The sequence below is a fragment of the Pelobates fuscus genome, chromosome 3 (genome assembly GCF_036172605.1).
Source record: "Pelobates fuscus isolate aPelFus1 chromosome 3, aPelFus1.pri, whole genome shotgun sequence".
NCBI classification, from domain to species: Eukaryota; Metazoa; Chordata; class Amphibia; order Anura; family Pelobatidae; genus Pelobates; species Pelobates fuscus.
In genome coordinates, this window is record NC_086319.1 from 267,232,749 (window position 1) to 267,253,299 (window position 20,551).

Below are 20,551 nucleotides of genomic sequence, written 5' to 3' on the forward strand. Positions count from 1 at the left end.
TCTTAATTTAAATGCGAGCACAGCCCTTTAAAAGCAGGACTAGAAAAACTTTTTTTTCCCATTGTAACTGAACTACATGGCCTTTCTTCTGGAACAAGTGGCTGGCTGCTGGCAAGAAAGAATTATGGAAAATGTCAACCAACAAAAGCTGGGGAGGTTGTTAACCCTGCTCCAAAAACATTTTCCTTAATCTATACATATATTTCTAAAAACAAGTTAACACAAAGCCAAATTGAATTTAATTAAATTGTTCAATTATTTTAACTTTTTTTTTTCTTTTTCTTTTTAGATTCAAATGTATCATTGATGTGATTAGATATATCCTGATGATTATGTAGACACATCCACCAAAATGTTTTAAATATTATATTGGGCTCAATATGTGTCTTGCAGCCACTTTTATTTGTTTTTTCTTTGTCGTATTTCTTAATGCAAATCCAGTAAAAGGCATAAGAAAGTCGCAGTTTGAAAGCACAACCGTTTATTAGTGGATTCTGTGGTAAGAAATCAGAACACAAAGTGTTTATGGGAAGAAGACACAAGACTTATCTCTTTGCTATTTAAGACATCGGAGAGGAATAGAGAGAAAGAGAGAGCACATTTTCATTCTACACACATTTAAAAGCATTAGTACAACACCTCCTGCACTCAGGTACACAACCACAAATCCCACAATAGGTTAAAAATGGGTTGAATGTAACATCTACCCTGGAATATCAGCACCGGGATCCCCTTATAATCCTGCTTCAACCCATGACATCTTCATCTGCTGGAAATTTCGGCCTTCAGGAGTCACCTTAGCTACATTCTTTGCAGCTGTAGGATATGCACAATGAGTACTACACATTGTTAGACAAGAACAGATATGGAAGAACATGGAAGATATTTAAACGCAATATGAAGACTTCAGTGCAGTTAAGAGTTAAATAGTTACAACTTGTTTGCCATTGCTGTAGAAAACATGGTAAAGATCTGGCCATGTCTTGCACTCATCTTCCATCCACATTTCTCCCTTTATTTGTTAGTCTATTACCAACGTGTGAAGCAAACTGTAAAATTAAAAATTAGTACCTGGAAACTCATCTCAACAACTTGGGGACAGCTGTTCAAACTTAATAAGATCTACGGAATGTTACGTCTCTCTTTGGGAAATTATGTGCAAATAAGATTATTTTTTGTTTGCTAATGATGCATTCTAATCCCATTATTTTAGCCTTAAACGTTAACTTGATTTATAACGTATGTGTTATGTGGAAAGGCCTTGGCATATCTAAACTGTCACCATCCTCTGCAGGACCAGGGGACATTAAGGGATCCAGAAGTTGTATGGAGTTAAGCGGGAGGACATGGGGAAGCGGGTTGAAGTTGCCCTAGGAATACAGACCTTGCAGCTTTCTTGAATTCTCCAAACTATAAGTCAGAAGATTGTGTGCGTGTGTACATTAATATATGCATTTATATATATTTATTTACACACATGTAAACATACAAACTGATACATAACTTTAACTGTATGTACCGTTATGTATAGGTCAGAGTAACTAACTGCATTTCAATATAAATATATATGTACGAATGTAACCACGAACATATATAAATATATATGTTAGATGTTAGTAAGCGTCTCCTTGTCAGTCTGATTTTTGTTCCTAGAGAAGTCACTCCCCACAAGACTATAACAAATGTCAGGAACTGGTAACCCTTTTGGACTCATTCAACTTGAAAAAGGAGCGGAATCCTGGGGCAGAGGTAGAAGAAGGAGGAGGAAGAAATTAGCCGAGGCTGGTGATGTTGGCACGGCCCCCAGGTGGCGCTACTATGCGCTGTGTAGTACGCCGAGGGATATTGTCATCAACCTGGGCTCCTGCAAGAAACATGGAATTCTTTAGGTGATACAAAAGAAAACATCTTGGAAAAGAATGTTCAAAGGTGATTATTTAGGAAAATGGACTATGAATATAGAGCTGGATTCATTCATATGCCCAACATTAAACAGTTAACTTTCAGCAATGACAATCCTACCGAAGAGGAGTTACAGACACTTTAAAGGGACTATCGAAATCTTAAAACATCAAAGAACAAAACCTCTAATCACTTTGTGATGTGTACAAGCAATGTTAAATAGTGATTCCTCACTAATCAATTACTACCGTTAAAGAACAAGTAAGCACTGTAACTAAACTATAGTAAAATAATTAATAGAATAAATACACATGTGCATTGTACCTCAAAAAGAGGTACCTTAAAAAAAACACACGCCAACATTTCAATGTCCATAAAACAGGTTAATGACACACCTGTCACCTATTAGTATCATCAATGCACTTGACTTTCTGTAACCCTCAGACTCAGGTGTCTATTAATATCTGTGGTTCCTCTCTGTTAGCTGGGGCCAGACTGCAAAATTAGTTGTATGCAGCGCTCAAAGCAAGGTCTGCATACAGCCTGGTAAATGGGATTTAAATATCTACAATCACGCTCAGCCGCAGTGATTCTGAGACATCCCATTTGAGGGGGACACCCAGAGTCTGAAAAGACCCTGGCAAGGTCCCCTGAATGCCCTCCTGCAAATTTTGAGTTCTGGGTTTTGCTAGGTGCCCATATCCAAACACATAGTGATCGCATGAGAGGGAGATTTTATGTCATGCTAAAAATTATCCAGTAGATGGCGATCACAGAATGCTGCCTACTGTTTCAGCAGGGAAATCTCTCCTCCGATTAGGGTTAGGAATAGTTTAAGATTAAGGTCAGGAGTAAGGTTAGGGTAGGTGTATGTTTAGAGTTAGAGTACGTGTAGTATTAGAGGCCGGATTCATATAAGGTTTGGGGTGGGTTGATATAGGGTTGTCTTCCATTAAATAGGTTAACATCCAAATTCTTCTTTCCCTTAAAAACAATATATATGTATGCACTTAAAGAGAAACCCTGAAATTACGATGGAACATAAATATTCTATTATTGGTTCAGAAGTTGGACAATTGTCTCAGTCCTTAAGGAGTTCACCGTGCAATGTGTGCTTATCATATTCGCATTGTGAAATTAAGAGTGACTTCACAGTTTAAACCAAGTTTTATGAAAATAACATTTTCTGACTTTTTGGATCTCAATTTCATATTGTGGCATAAGCTTTCCAAATGATTTAAATTTTTTAGATAACTAAGATAAACTTTGTAAAATTTATTTAACATTCTGAAAAATATTTTTTGTAATATTTTTATATTGATTGATATTGATTTTGATACTTTAATATTTTTTTAAAAATCATTTTAGAAGTTTACCAATAATATTAAATCATTTGGATAGCTTATCAAACAATATTAAATCGAGGCCAATGTTGGATAAGCTTTTCAAAATATTTAATATTCAAAATGTTAAAATATTCAAAGTTAAAATATTTTTCTGAATATGAACTCATTTTAAATGTGTATCCCAAAATGTTAAATCATTTGAAAAGCTTCTTCAACAATAATAAATCAAGGCCTTTGTTGGCATTACCAGCAAAAAAAAATAAAAAATTATGAAATTTAGATTGTGATTTTTTCATAAATTTCACACCGTACTTGCCCAAATAAACTAAGATGATATTACTTTGTAGAGCACCGGTCTCCAACATTTTTAAGATCCCATTTTTAAAACTCGGAAAAAAAAGGTTTTGCTCCCTTATAATAATATTTGAAGATTTAGCCACTGGGCCCTTTATACCCGGGCAATGGGTCATTAATCTTGATTACTGCTCACACTGCCTGCTCAAAACTAATTTTAATACAAATGTTCTACAGAACCAGGCTAGTGGTGGAATCTCTGCATTTATTTCTCTTCAAAACTGTTTTTCTCCCTTTGGGGCAAAGTATGGAAATTGATATTCAGATTTGGATGTGGTTGTTCACATTGGTTTGGATAAATGGCGAGCTCACATTTCCAAAAAGTGGAAAGTGTCACATTGAGATAAGAATATTAGTAGGTTAAATGGATAGTCTAAATGGTCAGCAGTAGGACAATTAGTTAAAATTTTGTGCTGGGAAGATTAGCATGGAAAACAACATTATATGCGAGGTGTAACCATATGATCTGTGAAATGCAAAACTGCAGCATGTTACCTTGAGGTTGGTATTAAAGTGAAGCTATTTACCTGACAGGCTGAATCCTGACTGATGCAGGTTCCTTATTGGCTGTGCTGGTTGTTTGGCAGGGGATGTCTTGGCAGAAGATGCAGGTGTAACTGCTTTTGGGGTCACTGAGACTTCGCAAACAGGGCCATCATACAATCCACGTGGGACTCCGCGCAGCTCAGCAAGCTGCAGACAATTACATTTATATTATTGAGTAATGTCTTTCAATATACAGAGAATTGATTCCCAAATTAAAATCTGTACATCGTGCAAGGCCACCAAGACCACCTTACAACTTATAAGTACCATGAAGCTTTATTTTTTTAATCATGCAAATTACTTCCTAAAGACTCACCCTGCTCCGGGCCTTGATTCGTTTGTACACAAAGTCTGGAAAAGGTTTCCTGGGAATGTATCGTCCTGATCCCTCAGTAGTATGAAGATTCCCATCCTCGAGTACAATTTTGCCCTGGCTTATCACCACAAGAGGACTTCCTCGACACTCCATTCCTTCAAAGATATTATACTCCAATGCCTGCATTGTGATACAGAGAGAGAGACAGAGAGAATAATAGGTCAAAAAGTCACAGAAATGCTAGACCTTCTGACTTTCTGGCACAAATACATCTAATTTAGATTGATACAAATGTCACAGTAGGTGTTTTTATTTTACTTTTAATGCCTATTAAAAAAAAATACATAGTTTTCCAGCACTTACACTGTTGTGTGTCTTGGCAGATATTGTCCTCACACTGTCGGGGTCCCATATCACCAGATCCGCATCCGAACCTACTGCAATGCGTCCTTTTCTTGGATACAAGTTAAAGATCTTGGCAGCATTAGTGCTGGTGACAGCCACAAATTGATTTTCATCCATCTTTCCAGTTACCTAGGGAAAGATCAGTCAAAATACTTGAGCTGCAACTGCTCTTCTCACATTAATAGTAAGACTTGTCCCTTTTTTCACCCCTGACCAATGCAACATGACCTAAATTTCATAAAAGTAATATAAAAATGGACAGCAGATACATAATGTCAGTTAAAAAAATTATCTAATCTTGACCTACTAATCTAATCTAGATCCTTTGACCAATTAAGAAAGCTTCTGAGTCTGTCTGGACATAAAGTGTAATATGTATTTGAAAGCTTGACTGAGAATTAATTGGAACTCTTTGTATGTATTATGTCCTCATTTGCGTTCTCCCATCCAAAATATAATTTATTTTTTAAACGTGAACCCTTAAACACAATCCTATACCTCTGATGTTTTTCCCCACCACACCAAACTTTTCTTCTCAAGCTTGGCACTCTGTACGCACCACAGCTCGGTCCCACACGACGCTCATTCTCTCCTCGGCTCCATTGGTTCCCTCGGGAATTAGTGTGAAATTGTCTTTTCCGACAGCTTTCTGAGCTGTATTAAAGGTGCAGTGGGCACTTCCGCTAACCTGTAGATCACCGCTGGGAGATGGGGAGACAAATATTAACCTCAGGAGTTCCCTTTCAAAATAAATACTTTCTACTCTACAAAGTAACAATGAGAACACTTAAAGGGACTCTATAGTCTACATATAAAAGCAAGAAAGACAGGTCCCCCAGCCTTTCTTCTTGCTTTTATATGAACTTCCAGCAAATAAAATTAATTTTCGAGGCTTTTTTATATTAGAAACTTACCTCCATTCCAGCGCTGAGTTCCCAGCCATGCCGCGCCCCCTTTTTCGTCAAAATGAAGAAATCGCGGGGCACAATAGGATGCTTGTCCTTGAGAAGCGTCATCGCGATGTGGTGCGCATGCGCGACTTCGCGCTGCACCAATCGCGTTCTTCATAGAGCGTCATTGAATGCCGCCCTATGAAGACACTCAGCGCCTCTATCGCGCATGTGCGTGGAATGCGCGTTCGCGAGCTGAGCTGTCTGACTGACAGCTCAGCTTGCTTTCTTAACCCGCCCCCCTCCTCAGCCAAAATGTGTGTTTGCATAGAAACACTATATACAGAGATATCTCTATATATAGTGTTTCTATGCAAACACACAAGTAGTAAAAATTAAAGACATACACACACTCTCTCTCTCCATCAATCCCAATCCATATCCATCCATTCCCATCATCCATATCCATCCACTCCCATCATCATTAGCCATACCCAAATCCACCCACTCCCATCATCCATATCCATCCACTCCCATCTTCCATATCCATCCATCCACTCCCATCATCCATATCCAAATCCATCCACTCTCATCATCCATATCCATCCACTCCCATCATCCATCCATCCATCCATATCATCCATCCTCACCCACTCACCGTCAGTCACCCACCCACACTCACTAAATAAGTTTACTTACACAGTTTGAATCCTCCCCTCCTCCTCTTCGGTCTTCAGCCTGTCAGCTCAAGCCATTCCCACGGAGTGCTGACTGCATCAGCACACAAAGCGCATTCACAGTGCTTTGTGTGCTGATAGCACGTCTGAAGTATTCACCCATGCGTGAATACGTCAGACGTGAATGAAGCCTTTTTAGGGCTTCTGAACTCGGAAGTCCCTCTGGTGGCCGTCTGATTGACTGCAACAAGAGGTGTTCCAGGCTTCCAATGTAAACACTGTATTTTCTATGAAAATACAGTGCTTACAAGAAAAAGGCTGCAGGGAGCTGTAGCACTCACCTGAACAAACTCATTAAGCTGAAGTTGTTCAGGTGACTATAGTGTCCCTTTAATGTCAGACAAAGACAATCAATGTGTAACAAGATTTAGCCATGCTATACAGAGGTTAAAAAAAGCACCAATCGTTGGAATACATTATTCTAAGGCAGGGGGTTTCATTTCACTATCTGATAATATATATATATATATATTTAATTAAAATACGACGACTATTATAAACATAGATACAATGTGGGAAGAATTAAAGAAACAGAAGTGGAAATAAAACAAAAAAGCTCAACGGTTAATAAAGTGACTGCTCAGCATTTAATAGAAACAAAGGTACAGCAGTAGCTGAAAGCACACTGAAGAGCAATACAATTGCAAATAGCTACAAAAAAACAGAACAACAAAATGTAGATAAAGTAAATGTCAATAGATAAATCCTAATGCATTTCGTAGGTGATTCCTACTTCATCAGAGGCATAACATCACTTCATGCTGCTGGAACGGGAATTCATCAACTGCAGGTTCAATTCGATGCCAGCATGAGAACTGTTTCCTACCATGGACATTACTGCTTAAGGAGTTGTACTCCCGACGTGCCTGTTTATACCTGGATTTCTGTAAGTCTTCAATTTTATGCACAATAAAGTATCTGTTTTTATGGAAAGCACTATGTTTTGCTGTGCTCTTTTCCAGATCTGACACTGTGTGTATACCAAAGGGGAATTCTCTCTGTTGGAATATCCAATAAGGATATATATATTAACATTTACTTTATCTACATTTGTTAGCTCAGTTTTTTCTTTGTTTTTTGTTTTACTATTTGCAATTGTATTGCTTTTTAATGTACTTGTAGCCATTTTTGTACCTTCATAGACTCCATGCATACTATGTCTACACCAATAAGGTGGTTATTGTCACTTTAGTTAGCACAGTAGCAGATTTCTCAAAATATATCTGATACAATACTCACCAGGACAACAGAGAGTTGAGGAAATCAGGAGTACTTGGATCAGGGCTAAGAGGGGGAGAGGTGACAAAGGCTGCTGCCTTGGCCCAGTTTTTACTCCAGTAATGAGTGCCATCAGTGCCCAAACTAGCAGTGATTGGTTCTCCATAGACCACAGCGCCTGTGAGAACATATACACTTGCCTCTTAAAACACATCCATATCATTCATTTATGTAATTTAAGTAGAATTCACAGAGACATTTATCTTACACAATGTGTTGAACATTCATTCCAATTACTCATTATTCCTGACCCTTAAATGTTCCCTTACACACCTTTCTTCCTGGACTGTGCGATGACCTCTGCAGAGCTCTTGCTCATAACCTTGGTCACATAGAGAGGGCAGTTGGTCTGGTTAGCAATAGTGATAGAGCGGTTTACAGCTTCTGCTTCAACCTACAGAAAAGGAGGACCATGCGAATCACAATGATGTGTAAAGATATCATCAATGAATTTCAAAGTGTATATGAAAAATAACTGGGTTAGATAATTGTTCCAATTTCTTAATATTGGCCTAAAACTTTTAAATTCTTTGGTCAGTTTCCAACAATTCCTTGTTTTCCAGTTAACTGAGACAGTGCTGCAGCTACGACTTTCCAAAAGACTCAAGCACAACTGGGAAGCTTGATTTTTTGGCAAGTTTTGCATCTTAGGTTCTCAAAGCCCAGTGAAAAGGTTAAGAATGTAAAGTCTTACTCACTTCTTCCGGTCGACTCAAGACATGTCCCTCAGGGCCAGTGATCCCTTGTTCAAGGATTCGCTGTTGCTCCTGGAACAAGAATGATATAACATAAAAGTCCTCACAATTAGAATCAATATTGAACACACCCATAACAAAACAACCAAATTCTGTCATAATAAACACAAAATGATGGCAAACTCATACAGAACAAATGTCACAGAAATATATTTGAGATAGTAAGCAGTTAATTTGCAATTGTAGTTAAGTGGAGATTTATCTATAAATAATATCTAATACCTAATAAGCAATACCCAGACACGATGTACATAAAGAGCCAACACCAAAAGACCTGATAATCACAGAGAATCAATAACACGAGACTTGATGCTCAGTGCCCACAGAGATCCAACACCCAACACACACAAACCAACTTACAAAAATCTAATGCTTTGATACATGTCTTGAGATAGAAATGCAGTTAACATCACCTAACAGCCATAAAGATCCAATACCTTGGCAATGGCAGGTAAACGTTATCCCAGACACAGAGAATTCACATTGAATATGTACATGAAGACTGGACATCACAGACGACAATAAAAGTCAGAAGTAGACTTTGCTGAAAAGTGACACCTTCCTAAATTTACACTTTTGGGGTTTTGTTTATTAACTAAAGAGAATCTGGCACAAGAAACATAACCATTCCTTGTCATAGAGTCCCTAATGTTATCTATGCATTATGCAAACAAAATGTATATGTATATTTTGTTATTTTTCGTAACATGCTTACAGGTATAAAGGACTTGTATAATCTTTTATTACTTGCAAATCCTAAAAACCACATCTTTAGAGAAGCTTATCACCTAACAATTGAAGTTATTAATTAACCAAATGTACCCTCTTAAGTTACAGCTACTGCATGTATCAAGAAAAGATAATAAGATAAGTATTGTAATCAGTTAGATGTAAACTGTACACCTTCCAGTCTAGCCGTCCTTCTGGACAAATTGCACTTTTACCATTGAAACTATACCCAACTTTCTCTACATCGTAAGCTTGTTTGCACAGAACTATGATGACTTCTTTCTGAATATAAACAGTGGTTGGATAGTTTCCAGTTGTGCAACACTACAATAAAAAATAATAATAATCACTAGAGGATATAAGAACCACCAGCAAATTCTTACCTCAGTTACAACATCCCCATTTTCTGCGTGGACCTGTGCTACAGCTCCAATGTCCCGGATCACACTGAACACCTCGTATATCTGTCAATAATAAGAAAACTTTATCTAGGTTTCCTCTGTTGTACAAGATGTGAGAATGGAGCAAAATAGTAAAATGACAAAAGAGAACAATGTATCAGGAATAATGACACAGTACACCAGATTATAATGTGGAGACAGAGCAAGTAGACATAAATAAGCACAATTAATAATTGGGGCACCAGTTTATAACTCAGTAGCATGTTCCACATATGACTTCCATAAATCACAGTTGAAACCCCTGCAAATCTTGCCCAGTTTATGCAATTTACAGTTTACTTAATCCCTATTTTGTTCTATGTATATTTTATGTCCTGATCAGGCTCTTTGAGTCAAGGACCCCAATCCACACCTGGTTGCTCTATAATAAGTGGCTTGAGAAGTATGTAAATTGAAGGAGATCCTCTTGGAACACTTTAAAATGGACTTGTCATGGAACATACAAAATTTAGTTAAAAACTAAGTACAAAAATCATCTATGCATTGTGTTAGCAGAATAGTTATTAAATGTTTTGCTTTTTTTTTTTATAAATCTATTTAAACACATGCTCTTTCCACCTTACCAGTAAATTAAAGTGTTTGCCAAAAAAATCGAGTTACAGTGGAGAGCTTGAGAACCCTCCCAGCTCTCTGTGACAGCAACTACAGCTCTAGTTGCTGTGATAATACTTTAGTAAGCACATTTTGTGTTTGCTAGTGTTAAATAGGAATGCAGTGACTGAAATAACTCTTCTGATGATAATGCGCTTGCAATGAAAACAATGTGATGGAGTCATTGGCAGAGGGTTGCTCTACTTAGGAAAGAGTTCCCAAGCAGGGTCAATTGCAGGGAGGGATAAACACTGAAACGCTGAAAAGAAGGTATTACTATAACGGCTACTAAAGCAAATGTGTATATAAGATATTCATTGTTTTAGGAGCTGTTACCAATTAAGATGAACTTGTAGTAGCAGGTTCAGTCTTATCCCCCATTATAAAACTAGGTAATGACCCCAAAATACTGGGGTACTTTACACAGTGGTGGGCCATTGGGTGACAAAATCATTATATTTGGTCCTGGAGATAGATGATTTTAAGTGGCCTTAAAAGATCTGAAACTACATTTTATGTGTGTAGCTTTATTTTGTGCATTACTACTAAGAAATGCATGTCTTGTGTGTGGATCTTAAGTCTTTATATTTTCAATCCAGCTCCAGATCAGGCACTACTTGTTAATAGTGATGTCGCGAACATAAAATTTTCTGTTCGCAAACGGCGAACGCGAACTTCCGCAACTGTTCGCAAACGGGCGAACCGGGCGAACCGCCATAGACTTCAATAGGCAGGCAAATTTTAAAACCCACAGTGACTCTTTCTGGCCACAATAGTGATGGAAAAGTTGTTTCAAGGGGACTAACACCTGGACTGTGGCATGCCGGAGGGGGATCCATGGCAAAACTCCCATGGAAAATTACATAGTTGATGCAGAGTCTGGTTTTAATCCATAAAGGGCATAAATCACCTAACATTCCTAAATTGTTTGGAATAACGTGCCATAAAACCTCAGGTATGATGTTGTATCGATCAGGTAGTGTAAGGGTTATGCCCGCTTCACAGTGACAGACCAAGCTCCCCGTTTAACGCACCGCAAAAAACTGCAAACAGTCCATTTGCACAACCGCAAACTCCCCATTTGCACAAGGTTGGATACCAAGCTAGCCATGTCCCGTTCCTTGTCCTCACTGATGTCATTGACGGTCTCTTCCTCCACCCAGCCACGTACAACACCAAGGGTCCCCGAAAGGTGACAACAAGCCCCAGTATTTTTTTTTTAAATGTACTACCAGATATGAGTTGCACTGGTGTGACACTGTGCCCTGGTAGGCCCTGAGACGCACACGAGTGAAGGAAACTGACTGCTATTATTTCACATTCAAATTTCTAGTTTTTTTTTTTTTTATGTACACTACTGTTACACCAGATATGAGTTGCACTGGTGTGACACTGTGCCCTGGCAGGCACTGAAACGCACACGTGTGAAGGAAACTGACTGCTATTGTATTACAGTCAAAAAAGTTATTTTTTTTTTAAATGCAAGCTATTGTGACACCAGATATGAGTGGTGGCACTGGGCAAGTGGGCACAGTATACGCTGTGAGCCTGACACACACGCTGGCAGGCAGGCAACTGCAATTAGATTACACAGGAAAAAAAAAAGCAGACTGATGTTCTAGCCCTAAAAAGGGCTTTTTGGGGTGCTGTCCTTACAGCAGATATCAGATGAGTCCTTCAGGACTGTAGTGGACACTGAATACACTAGCCTAGCTATCGATTTCCCTATTAAATCAGCAGCAGCTACACTGTCCCTCCTCTCACTAAGAATGCATCTTCCGGGGGGCGGGGCCTAGCTGTCATGGAGGAAAGACTCACTTCGTGTGATCTCCCTCAATATCTCACTTTAAGCAGCTATCAACAAGCGAATTTCACCCCAGAAGGGGATGACCCAGCAATGTTGCTCCTACCTGACCAACCCGACATGCTTAATAGCGGTCAGCAACTTGACAGAGTCTTACTTACCTCCGCGTGGCAAGTGTGGCCTGGTGCTTACCGGGCGGGAGAGGCAACCGATCTCCCGATCCTGGGATGCCAAGGAGCAGCTACTTCCCGGCAGGAGCTCCATTACCCCCCCCCCCCCCTCGGACCGGTGGGGGTTATCCCGGTCCACCCCTGAGAGGCTGTCTGGAGCTAATGGACGCACAGAGCACAGCCGCCCAGGCTGACATACTCATCTGCGACTCTCCCAATATGGCGGCAGCCGCGTGTCCTCCTGGTACCAGCATAGCATGGCAGGATATTGAGTCTAAGCTGGATAGACTCTTTAATCAATTTTGGAAGCAAATAACAAGCAGGAAGCCCCAACAAGCTCCACCACAGCCCCAACAAGCTCCACCACAGCTAAGCGAAGCAGTCCCCATTAAAATCCACCAACGCAAAAGGCGTCGAAGACGGGACCGGATGCACAAACAGAAATGCAGAGCCTGCCCCACGTCAAGCACTCGCCTCCACCTTAACCCACCACAATCCCGCACCGGACGTGAAGCACCACCGGGACAGATCCGACCACCAGACAAAACAAGCTTCCACCACCTCAAGCCGCGAACCCGGCACTCAGCCAGAGACTTGCCTTTGTTGTTCCAGGTATCAGGGACTCCCAGGGTCTGCACCTGGCGCCCAGATGGGATCAGATGAGCACAAGCAGTAAACAGCAGCCTGCCAAGCATGTCCCACTATAGCCGATCCTCCACACCATGCCTTTGATCACATGAACTGCTCTCTGCACATTAACTAATCGTAAAGTAGCAAGCGTTTAAACATGTGATTATTTAACCTCCTAAAGAGTTTATTGTCGTAGTTCCTTACATGCCTTTACCTTAACCATTCATGTATTATGTTATTCACTAGTCTCATCTCATGGGGCGACACACTTGATTTATAACTAGTGGTGGAGCTGCTAATATAAATACACAGTTTATAACGTGCAAGCTAAACATGACAGCCATCTTTCAAAACAATGTACTGCTATATACTCATACCCTCAGTGCAACTAGCCATGATATACGCACGTTCAGCCTAGCATGCTCAAATATAACACACTTCTGTCTAAAAAAAAAAAAAAAAAAGAATGCAGCTTCAGAATTAATCTAAATTGTATGCTGTCTAGGAGGTGGGAGGGCCTGGGAGGTAGAGTCTGCTGCTGATTGGCTGGAATGTGTCTGCTGACTGTGAGGTAAAGGGTCAAAGTTTACTCAATGATGACGAATAGGGGGCGGACCGAACATCGCATATGTTCCCATCCATGGCGAACGCGAACAAGTTATGTTCGCCAGGAACTATTCGCCAGCGAACCGTTCGGGACATCACTACTTGTTAAGCATATCCACCTTTTCACGCACATGTGCCTCATTAGCAGTATCCTGAATAGTACATAATTTGGGGAAACAGCCATTGAAGCAGTTGAAGCCGTTAAGGTATGCAGCTAGTACATTTATCTTCCATATTAAAATTAGGTTAGAACTTTGGTTTCATGTACCCGATCCTCATATGCAGCACCGACTATTATTATCAACATATCTGCAATTTTTGGATGAGAGATTTTGATATTTCCTGTAGCTCCCAACCTGTGAGCTGTGATGGCAAGAGAATGTGGCACTGTGAATGTAAAGTTTAGGATATAGCAACAGCTCCTAATAGTGGGCTGAAAAAGTTCTTAAGCTCCCCTTACTCTTTCACAACAGCTTAGGAGGATGTTGTGTCTTACAGCTTACTGTAAGAAGGTAGAATACCACTTTCCCTAGAAATGAGGGAAGCCGGAGGGGGGCTAAAATAATATATATATATATACAAGAATTGGGTATTCCAGCACTCCAACTATGAGAATATTGCCTGGTGCGCAGTCAAAATATGATACATAGAAAATAGAGAAATAATACCGGCACTCTAGGTCTTCCAGAAATTCGTTGATTTATTTATCCTGCTTGGAGCTTTCATCAGGACATATAAAAATCATATCATAAAATGACAGGCTTATATAGGACTAGAAATCATTAAACACTCACCAAAATACAGCTGTTGCTTGTTGTCTCCGATGCACGGCGTCTAATCGGCTCTATTGCGCATGCGTGCCGTTTTAGGAATCACTTCCTCGTTCCAGGTCAGCTGGCGTCCTCCACGTGACCCGGCTGCGTCACGTTGCCATGGTGACCGTAGTTAGTTCTACGATCCGGCGCAACATTGTGTTTCCGCCTGCCGGGGGGGAGAATTACTCCTTCTTTCAGTGGAGGATGCACCCTAAGACCGGACTGGGGATATGTTTTAATTGCCGAGATCGTCGTGCATAGAGGCAAAAGAAATGCATGCATGGGATAGAAAGCTCAAATAAACTAACAGTTTAACAAAGTGTTATATTCTATAATAATTATATACACTGTACTCCTATTCAATGGAGCTCTATATCTGTATATATATGTGTTATTAATTACAATCAAAATTCTCTCTAGTAATGTAATGTATGTATATATTATGTGCATAAACATATATGTAGTATATGGTAGAGTATAATGTATACTCCACAATTAAAGTGATAGTGCCTAATAATACATCATAGGGTAGAATATATACTCCACATCTAAAGTGATAATATTTAATAATCTATCTCACTGTATTGGAAAAAGTGATAAAGAATAATCCAAATAACATGACAATGATCAAAACAAAGTGTCAAAATAAATCCTAATTAAAGTGTCACGAGTATCTATACGTGAGAGAGCTGTGAAAATATTTACAATTTATGTTTCTTACTACCATGTAGATGCTATTTCTAGATAAAATAGGTTAGTGTCTAATGATAACTTTGTACATACTATTAGCATGGCAAGGTATAATTAAAAGAAATAGTATAGAGGGGAGACAATGAAAAAGAAAAAGAGGTATTAACATGATGATGTGTATAATACCATTACTCTATATCTTAATGATCACTTATAGTAACAAGAAAGCAATATTTACAGAAACGGGCTAAAGGAACATTTTTCGTTGAGGCCTTTAGGAGATAATGTGTTAAGTTCCAATGTCCAGAATGTCTCTCGCTGTAGCAAGAGTTTACCTCTGTTACCACCTCTAGCCATTTCTGGAACATGGACTATGGCCAAACATCTCAATGAAGAAAGTTGATGTTGTTTTTCTAAGAAATGTCTGGCCACAGGCTTATCCGTCTTGCCATCACGATAGGCTAGACGGATGCTTGACCTATGGCCCCTTATTCTCTCGCAAAGAGCAGTCTCTGTTTTTCCTATATAGCTTAGTCCACAGGGACATGTAAGCTTATAGATCACAAACTCAGTGCGACAATGTATTCGATGGGATATTTTATAAACCTTACCCATATGTGGGTGGGCAAAGGTTTTGGCTGGAATAATGTGACCACAGGTCACGCATCCCAGACATCTTACACAGCCATAGTTCTTCTTTGTCACCGCTGTTGGATTGTAGCAGTGGATCGGATCTGTCTTTACCAACTTTTCTCTTAGGTTTTTATTCTTCTTAAAGCAAAACATGGGTTGTTGTGTCAGTTGCTTGGGTAGAGTCTGATCATGTTTCAGCATATTCCAATTTTTTAAGATGGACTTGGTCTTGACTTGCAGTGTGTAGCTTCATTGGAAATACCATCCTTGTATTACGTTCTTTATCCGGTTTTTCCATTTTCTTGTTGAATTGTGTCCTCAATTCAACAAGGACACAATTCAACAAGAAAATGGAAAAACCGGATAAAGAACGTAATACAAGGATGGTATTTCCGATGAAGCTACACAGTGCAAGTCAAGAGGTAACCAAGTCCATCTTAAAAAATTGGAATATGCTGAAACAAGATCAGACTCTACCCAAGCAACTGACACAACAACCCATGTTTTGCTTTAAGAAGAATAAAAACCTAAGAGAAATGTTGGTAAAGACAGATCCGATCCACTGCTACAATCCAACAGCGGTGACAAAGAAGAACTATGGCTGTGTAAGATGTCTGGGATGCGTGACCTGTGGTCACATTATTCCAGCCAAAACCTTTGCCCACCCACATACGGGTAAGGTTTATAAAATATCCCATCGAATACATTGTCGCACTGAGTTTGTGATCTATAAGCTTACATGTCCCTGTGGACTAAGCTATATAGGAAAAACAGAGACTGCTCTTTGCGAGAGAATAAGGGGCCTCTATACTATTTCTTTTAATTATACCTTGCCATGCTAATAGTATGTACAAAGTTATCATTAGACACTAACCTATTTTATCTAGAAATAGCATCTACATGGTAGTAAGAAACATAAATTGTAAATATTTTCACAGCTCTCTCACGTATAGATACTCGTGACACTTTAATTAGGATTTATTTTGACACTTTGTTTTGATCATTGTCATGTTATTTGGATTATTCTTTATCACTTTTTCCAATACAGTGAGATAGATTATTAAATATTATCACTTTAGATGTGGAGTATATATTCTACCCTATGATGTATTATTAGGCACTATCACTTTTAATTGTGGAGTATACATTATACTCTACCATATACTACATATATGTTTATGCACATAATATATGCATACATTACATTACTAGAGAGAATTTTGATTGTAATTAATAACACATATATATACAGATATAGAGCTCCATTGAATAGGAGTACAGTGTATATAATTATTATAGAATATAACACTTTGTTAAACTGTTAGTTTATTTGAGCTTTCTATCCCATGCATGCATTTCTTTTGCCCCTATGCACGACGATCTCGGCTATTAAAACATATCCCCAGTCCGGTCTTAGGGTGCATCCTCCACTGAAAGAAGGAGTAATTCTCCCCCCCCCGGCAGGCGGAAACACAATGTTGCGCCGGATCGTAGAACTAACTACGGTCACCATGGCAACGTGACGCAGCCGGGTCACGTGGAGGACCCCAGCTGACCTGGAACGAGGAAGTGATTCCTAAAACGGCGCGCATGCGCAATAGAGCCGATTAGACGCTGTGCATTGGAGACAACAAGCAACAGCTGTATTTTGGTGAGTGTTTAATGATTTCTAGTCCTATATAAGCCTGTCATTTTATGATATGATTTTTATATGTCCTGATGAAAGCTCCAAGCAGGAGCTGAAACGTTGACCCTCTGGATTGACTCACAATAAATCAACGAATTTCTGGAAGACCTAGAGTGCCGGTATTATTTCTCTATTTTATATATATATTTATATATATATATATATATATATATATATATATATATATATTGCTACTAAAGAGGTGTATGCCAGTCTGTCTTGGAGTATGTACGTGTGTGTGTCTGTGTGTGTTTGTCTGGGAATATGTATATGCAAGCCCAGACTGGCCATCAGGCAAATCAGGTAAATGCCTGATAGGCTGCAATGACCATGAGCCAAGACTGACAGGGGAGATGAGAGGGTCTCTTTTTTCAGCCATTGAGAGGGCGCTACCTGAGAGGGAGATCCACGGCCAGTGGGAAGATTATATTTCACCATCATCAGCCAACCCACTTGAATATAGAGGAGTTTGGGGAGCTTGCAGACTGAACCTCCAGTGGGTACAGAACACATGCATAGCAACAGGACTTGTATACGACAACTGTCACAGGTTGCCACTGTAGCACTTGTCCATTCCATGCACTGGCAAAGGCAAGTAGTCTGTGCCATAAGAAAGAGACATCCATTTAAGGGACTTGGTGGTGTGTTATAGGAACCTAGAGGGGTTAGCCCTATAAGGCAATAATAAAAAAAACTGAAGTGTCTATTTGGCTATGAAAGGCCCAACAGGCTGTTCACTTTTTAGACAAAAACAGCATTTAAATAATTATCAGCCCACTTGAAACAAAGTAGCTAGCAACACACCCTGAATCAGAATGGCTTAAATCCTTGCTGAAAAAAAACAGGCTGTTCACTTTTTAGACAGATCCAGCATTTAACCTGTTAGTGACCAAACCGCTTTTCAATTTTCTTACCGTTTGGGACCAGGGCTCTTTTTACATTTCTGCGATGTTTGTGTTTAGCTGTAATTTTCCTCTTACTTATTTACTGTTCCCACACATATTATATACCGTTATTCTCACCGTTCAATGTTCTTTATAAAGATACCATTATCTTCATCATATTGTATAATTTACTATAAGAAAATTATAAAATATGATGAAAAAATTAAAAAACACACCTTTTCTAACTTTGACCCCCAAAATCTGTTACGCATCTACAGCCACCAAAAAACACCCATGCTAAATAGTTTCTAAATTTTGTCCTGAGTTTAGAAATACCCCAATGTTCACATGTTCTTAGCTTTGTTTTGCAAGTCATAGTGCAATAAGTACAACCATTTCCTAACCATTGTTTTTCAAAATTAACTACATTGTAACACTGATATCTGTCAGGAATCCCTGAATAACCCTTCACATGTATATATTTTTTAGAAGAAGACAACCTAATCTATTAAACTTGGTGTATTTTGACTCTTTTCATGCAACCATTTTATCATCAACCTATGCCAAATAAAAAACAAAAATAATAATTAGTGATTTTTTTCACACACATAGCAATTTAAGAATACATGTACTGAGAACTTTAAAGGTTACTGCCAAAGAACACCCCAATATGTGTTCAGCAACATCTCCTGAGTACAATGATACCTAAAGGCTAAAATACCTTATTTGGAGAGTGCGTACTCCAGTTTTCCACTTACCGTATATACTCGAGTATAAGTCGAGTTTTTCAGCACATTTTTACTCGAGTCAATGTCTGTATTATGGCAATTTACATTGCCATAATACAGACTGGGGGCTGTGGGGACTGTAGAGTGTTTACTTACCTCTCTTGCAGCTCCTGTCAGCTCCCTCCACCTCCGTGCCGGTCCGTTCAGCACCTCGGTCAGCCCCCAGTGTAAGTCTCGCGAGAGCCGTGGGGTCATAGTGCGGCTCTCGCGAGACTTACACTGTGAGCTGACCCCCTCCCTGCCATGTATCAAGCAGGGAGGGGGGACGAAAAAAATAATAATAACAAATAATAATAAAACAAATTATTAAAATAATTATAATAAAATTGCCCACCCCCCACCAAGGCTCTGCAACACACACACACACACACACACTGCACTCATACACACACACTGTACTCATACACACGCTGCACTCATATACACACGCTGCACTCATACACACACTGCATTCATACACACACTGCATTCATACACACACAGTGCATTCATACACACACAGTGCATTCATTATATACACACACTGTAAATAAATATTCAATTAATATAATTTTTTAGGATCTAATTTTATTTAGAAATTTACCAGTAGCTGCTGCATTTCCCACCCTAGTCTTATACTCGAGTCAATACGTTTTCCCAGTTTTTTGGGGTAAAATTAGGAGCCTCGGCTTATATTCAGGTCGGCTTATACTCGAGTTTATACGGTACATGCACGTAGAATTTAAATATATACACATATTTATATATTTGGAGTCTACGTGTATATTTCTGAAATTGTTTATGTAATTATGTATATTGACATATGTATATTTTGTATTATTTTTATTTATTTATATATACATACATATATATATATATATATATAATTTCATTCTACCTGTATTTTGATATGAAAAAAAAAATATATATATATATATTAATATCAAAATACAGTTAGAATAAAATTACATATACATATATATATACATTTTTTGAATTATTTTTACATTTATTTTTAATTATTTATTTTTTATAATAATATATATATACACAATATATATATAGTTTATATATATATATATATATATATATATATATATATATATACATATATATATATATATATATATATATATATTATATACATGCGTAATTTTACTCTAAGGGTATTTTTATATTAATATATGTATATATTATTAAAAAAATACACTTAGTATGACGTTTTATATAATGTATATATATATATATATATATATATATTTTTTTTTTTTAATTAACTTAATTTTGTTTATTTGAAAACAATGTTTTAACTTTTTCACCAGCAGGGGGACTGCCTGTCCGTTCAGGCAGTCCCCCTGCAGGCAACACTATGGACGCCTACTGCGGCCATGTGACTGCTCTTTCAGAGCAATCCCATGGCCTGTGGGGTCCTAATTTGCAGAGGGGGGAATTGTCTGGGCTGTCAGACAGTCCCCCCAGACGGAGAGGGACACCGATCACCGGTGGGGGAACGGCGGGGATCGGGTAAGTGAATGGGAATGGAGATGGAGGGAAG

At 38.7% G+C, this 20,551-nt stretch overlaps 1 protein-coding gene across 2 annotated transcripts in view; it reads right to left on the minus strand.

Moving 5' to 3' along the window:
• Positions 1–461: 461 nt before the first annotated feature.
• Positions 462–20,551, minus strand: part of DPYSL2 (dihydropyrimidinase like 2) — a 134,367-nt gene continuing 114,277 nt past the window's right edge. For both annotated transcript variants that reach the window (XM_063448493.1, XM_063448494.1), the window contains exons 6-14: positions 9,642–9,722; positions 8,473–8,541; positions 8,048–8,168; positions 7,736–7,892; positions 5,429–5,570; positions 4,828–4,998; positions 4,465–4,644; positions 4,130–4,295; positions 462–1,864 (exon numbers count right to left, since the gene is read on the minus strand). In XM_063448493.1, the coding sequence (XP_063304563.1) occupies positions 1,773–1,864; positions 4,130–4,295; positions 4,465–4,644; positions 4,828–4,998; positions 5,429–5,570; positions 7,736–7,892; positions 8,048–8,168; positions 8,473–8,541; positions 9,642–9,722 (1,179 nt within the window). In that variant the 3' untranslated portion in view covers positions 462–1,772. The remainder of the gene's footprint in view (positions 1,865–4,129; positions 4,296–4,464; positions 4,645–4,827; positions 4,999–5,428; positions 5,571–7,735; positions 7,893–8,047; positions 8,169–8,472; positions 8,542–9,641; positions 9,723–20,551) is intronic.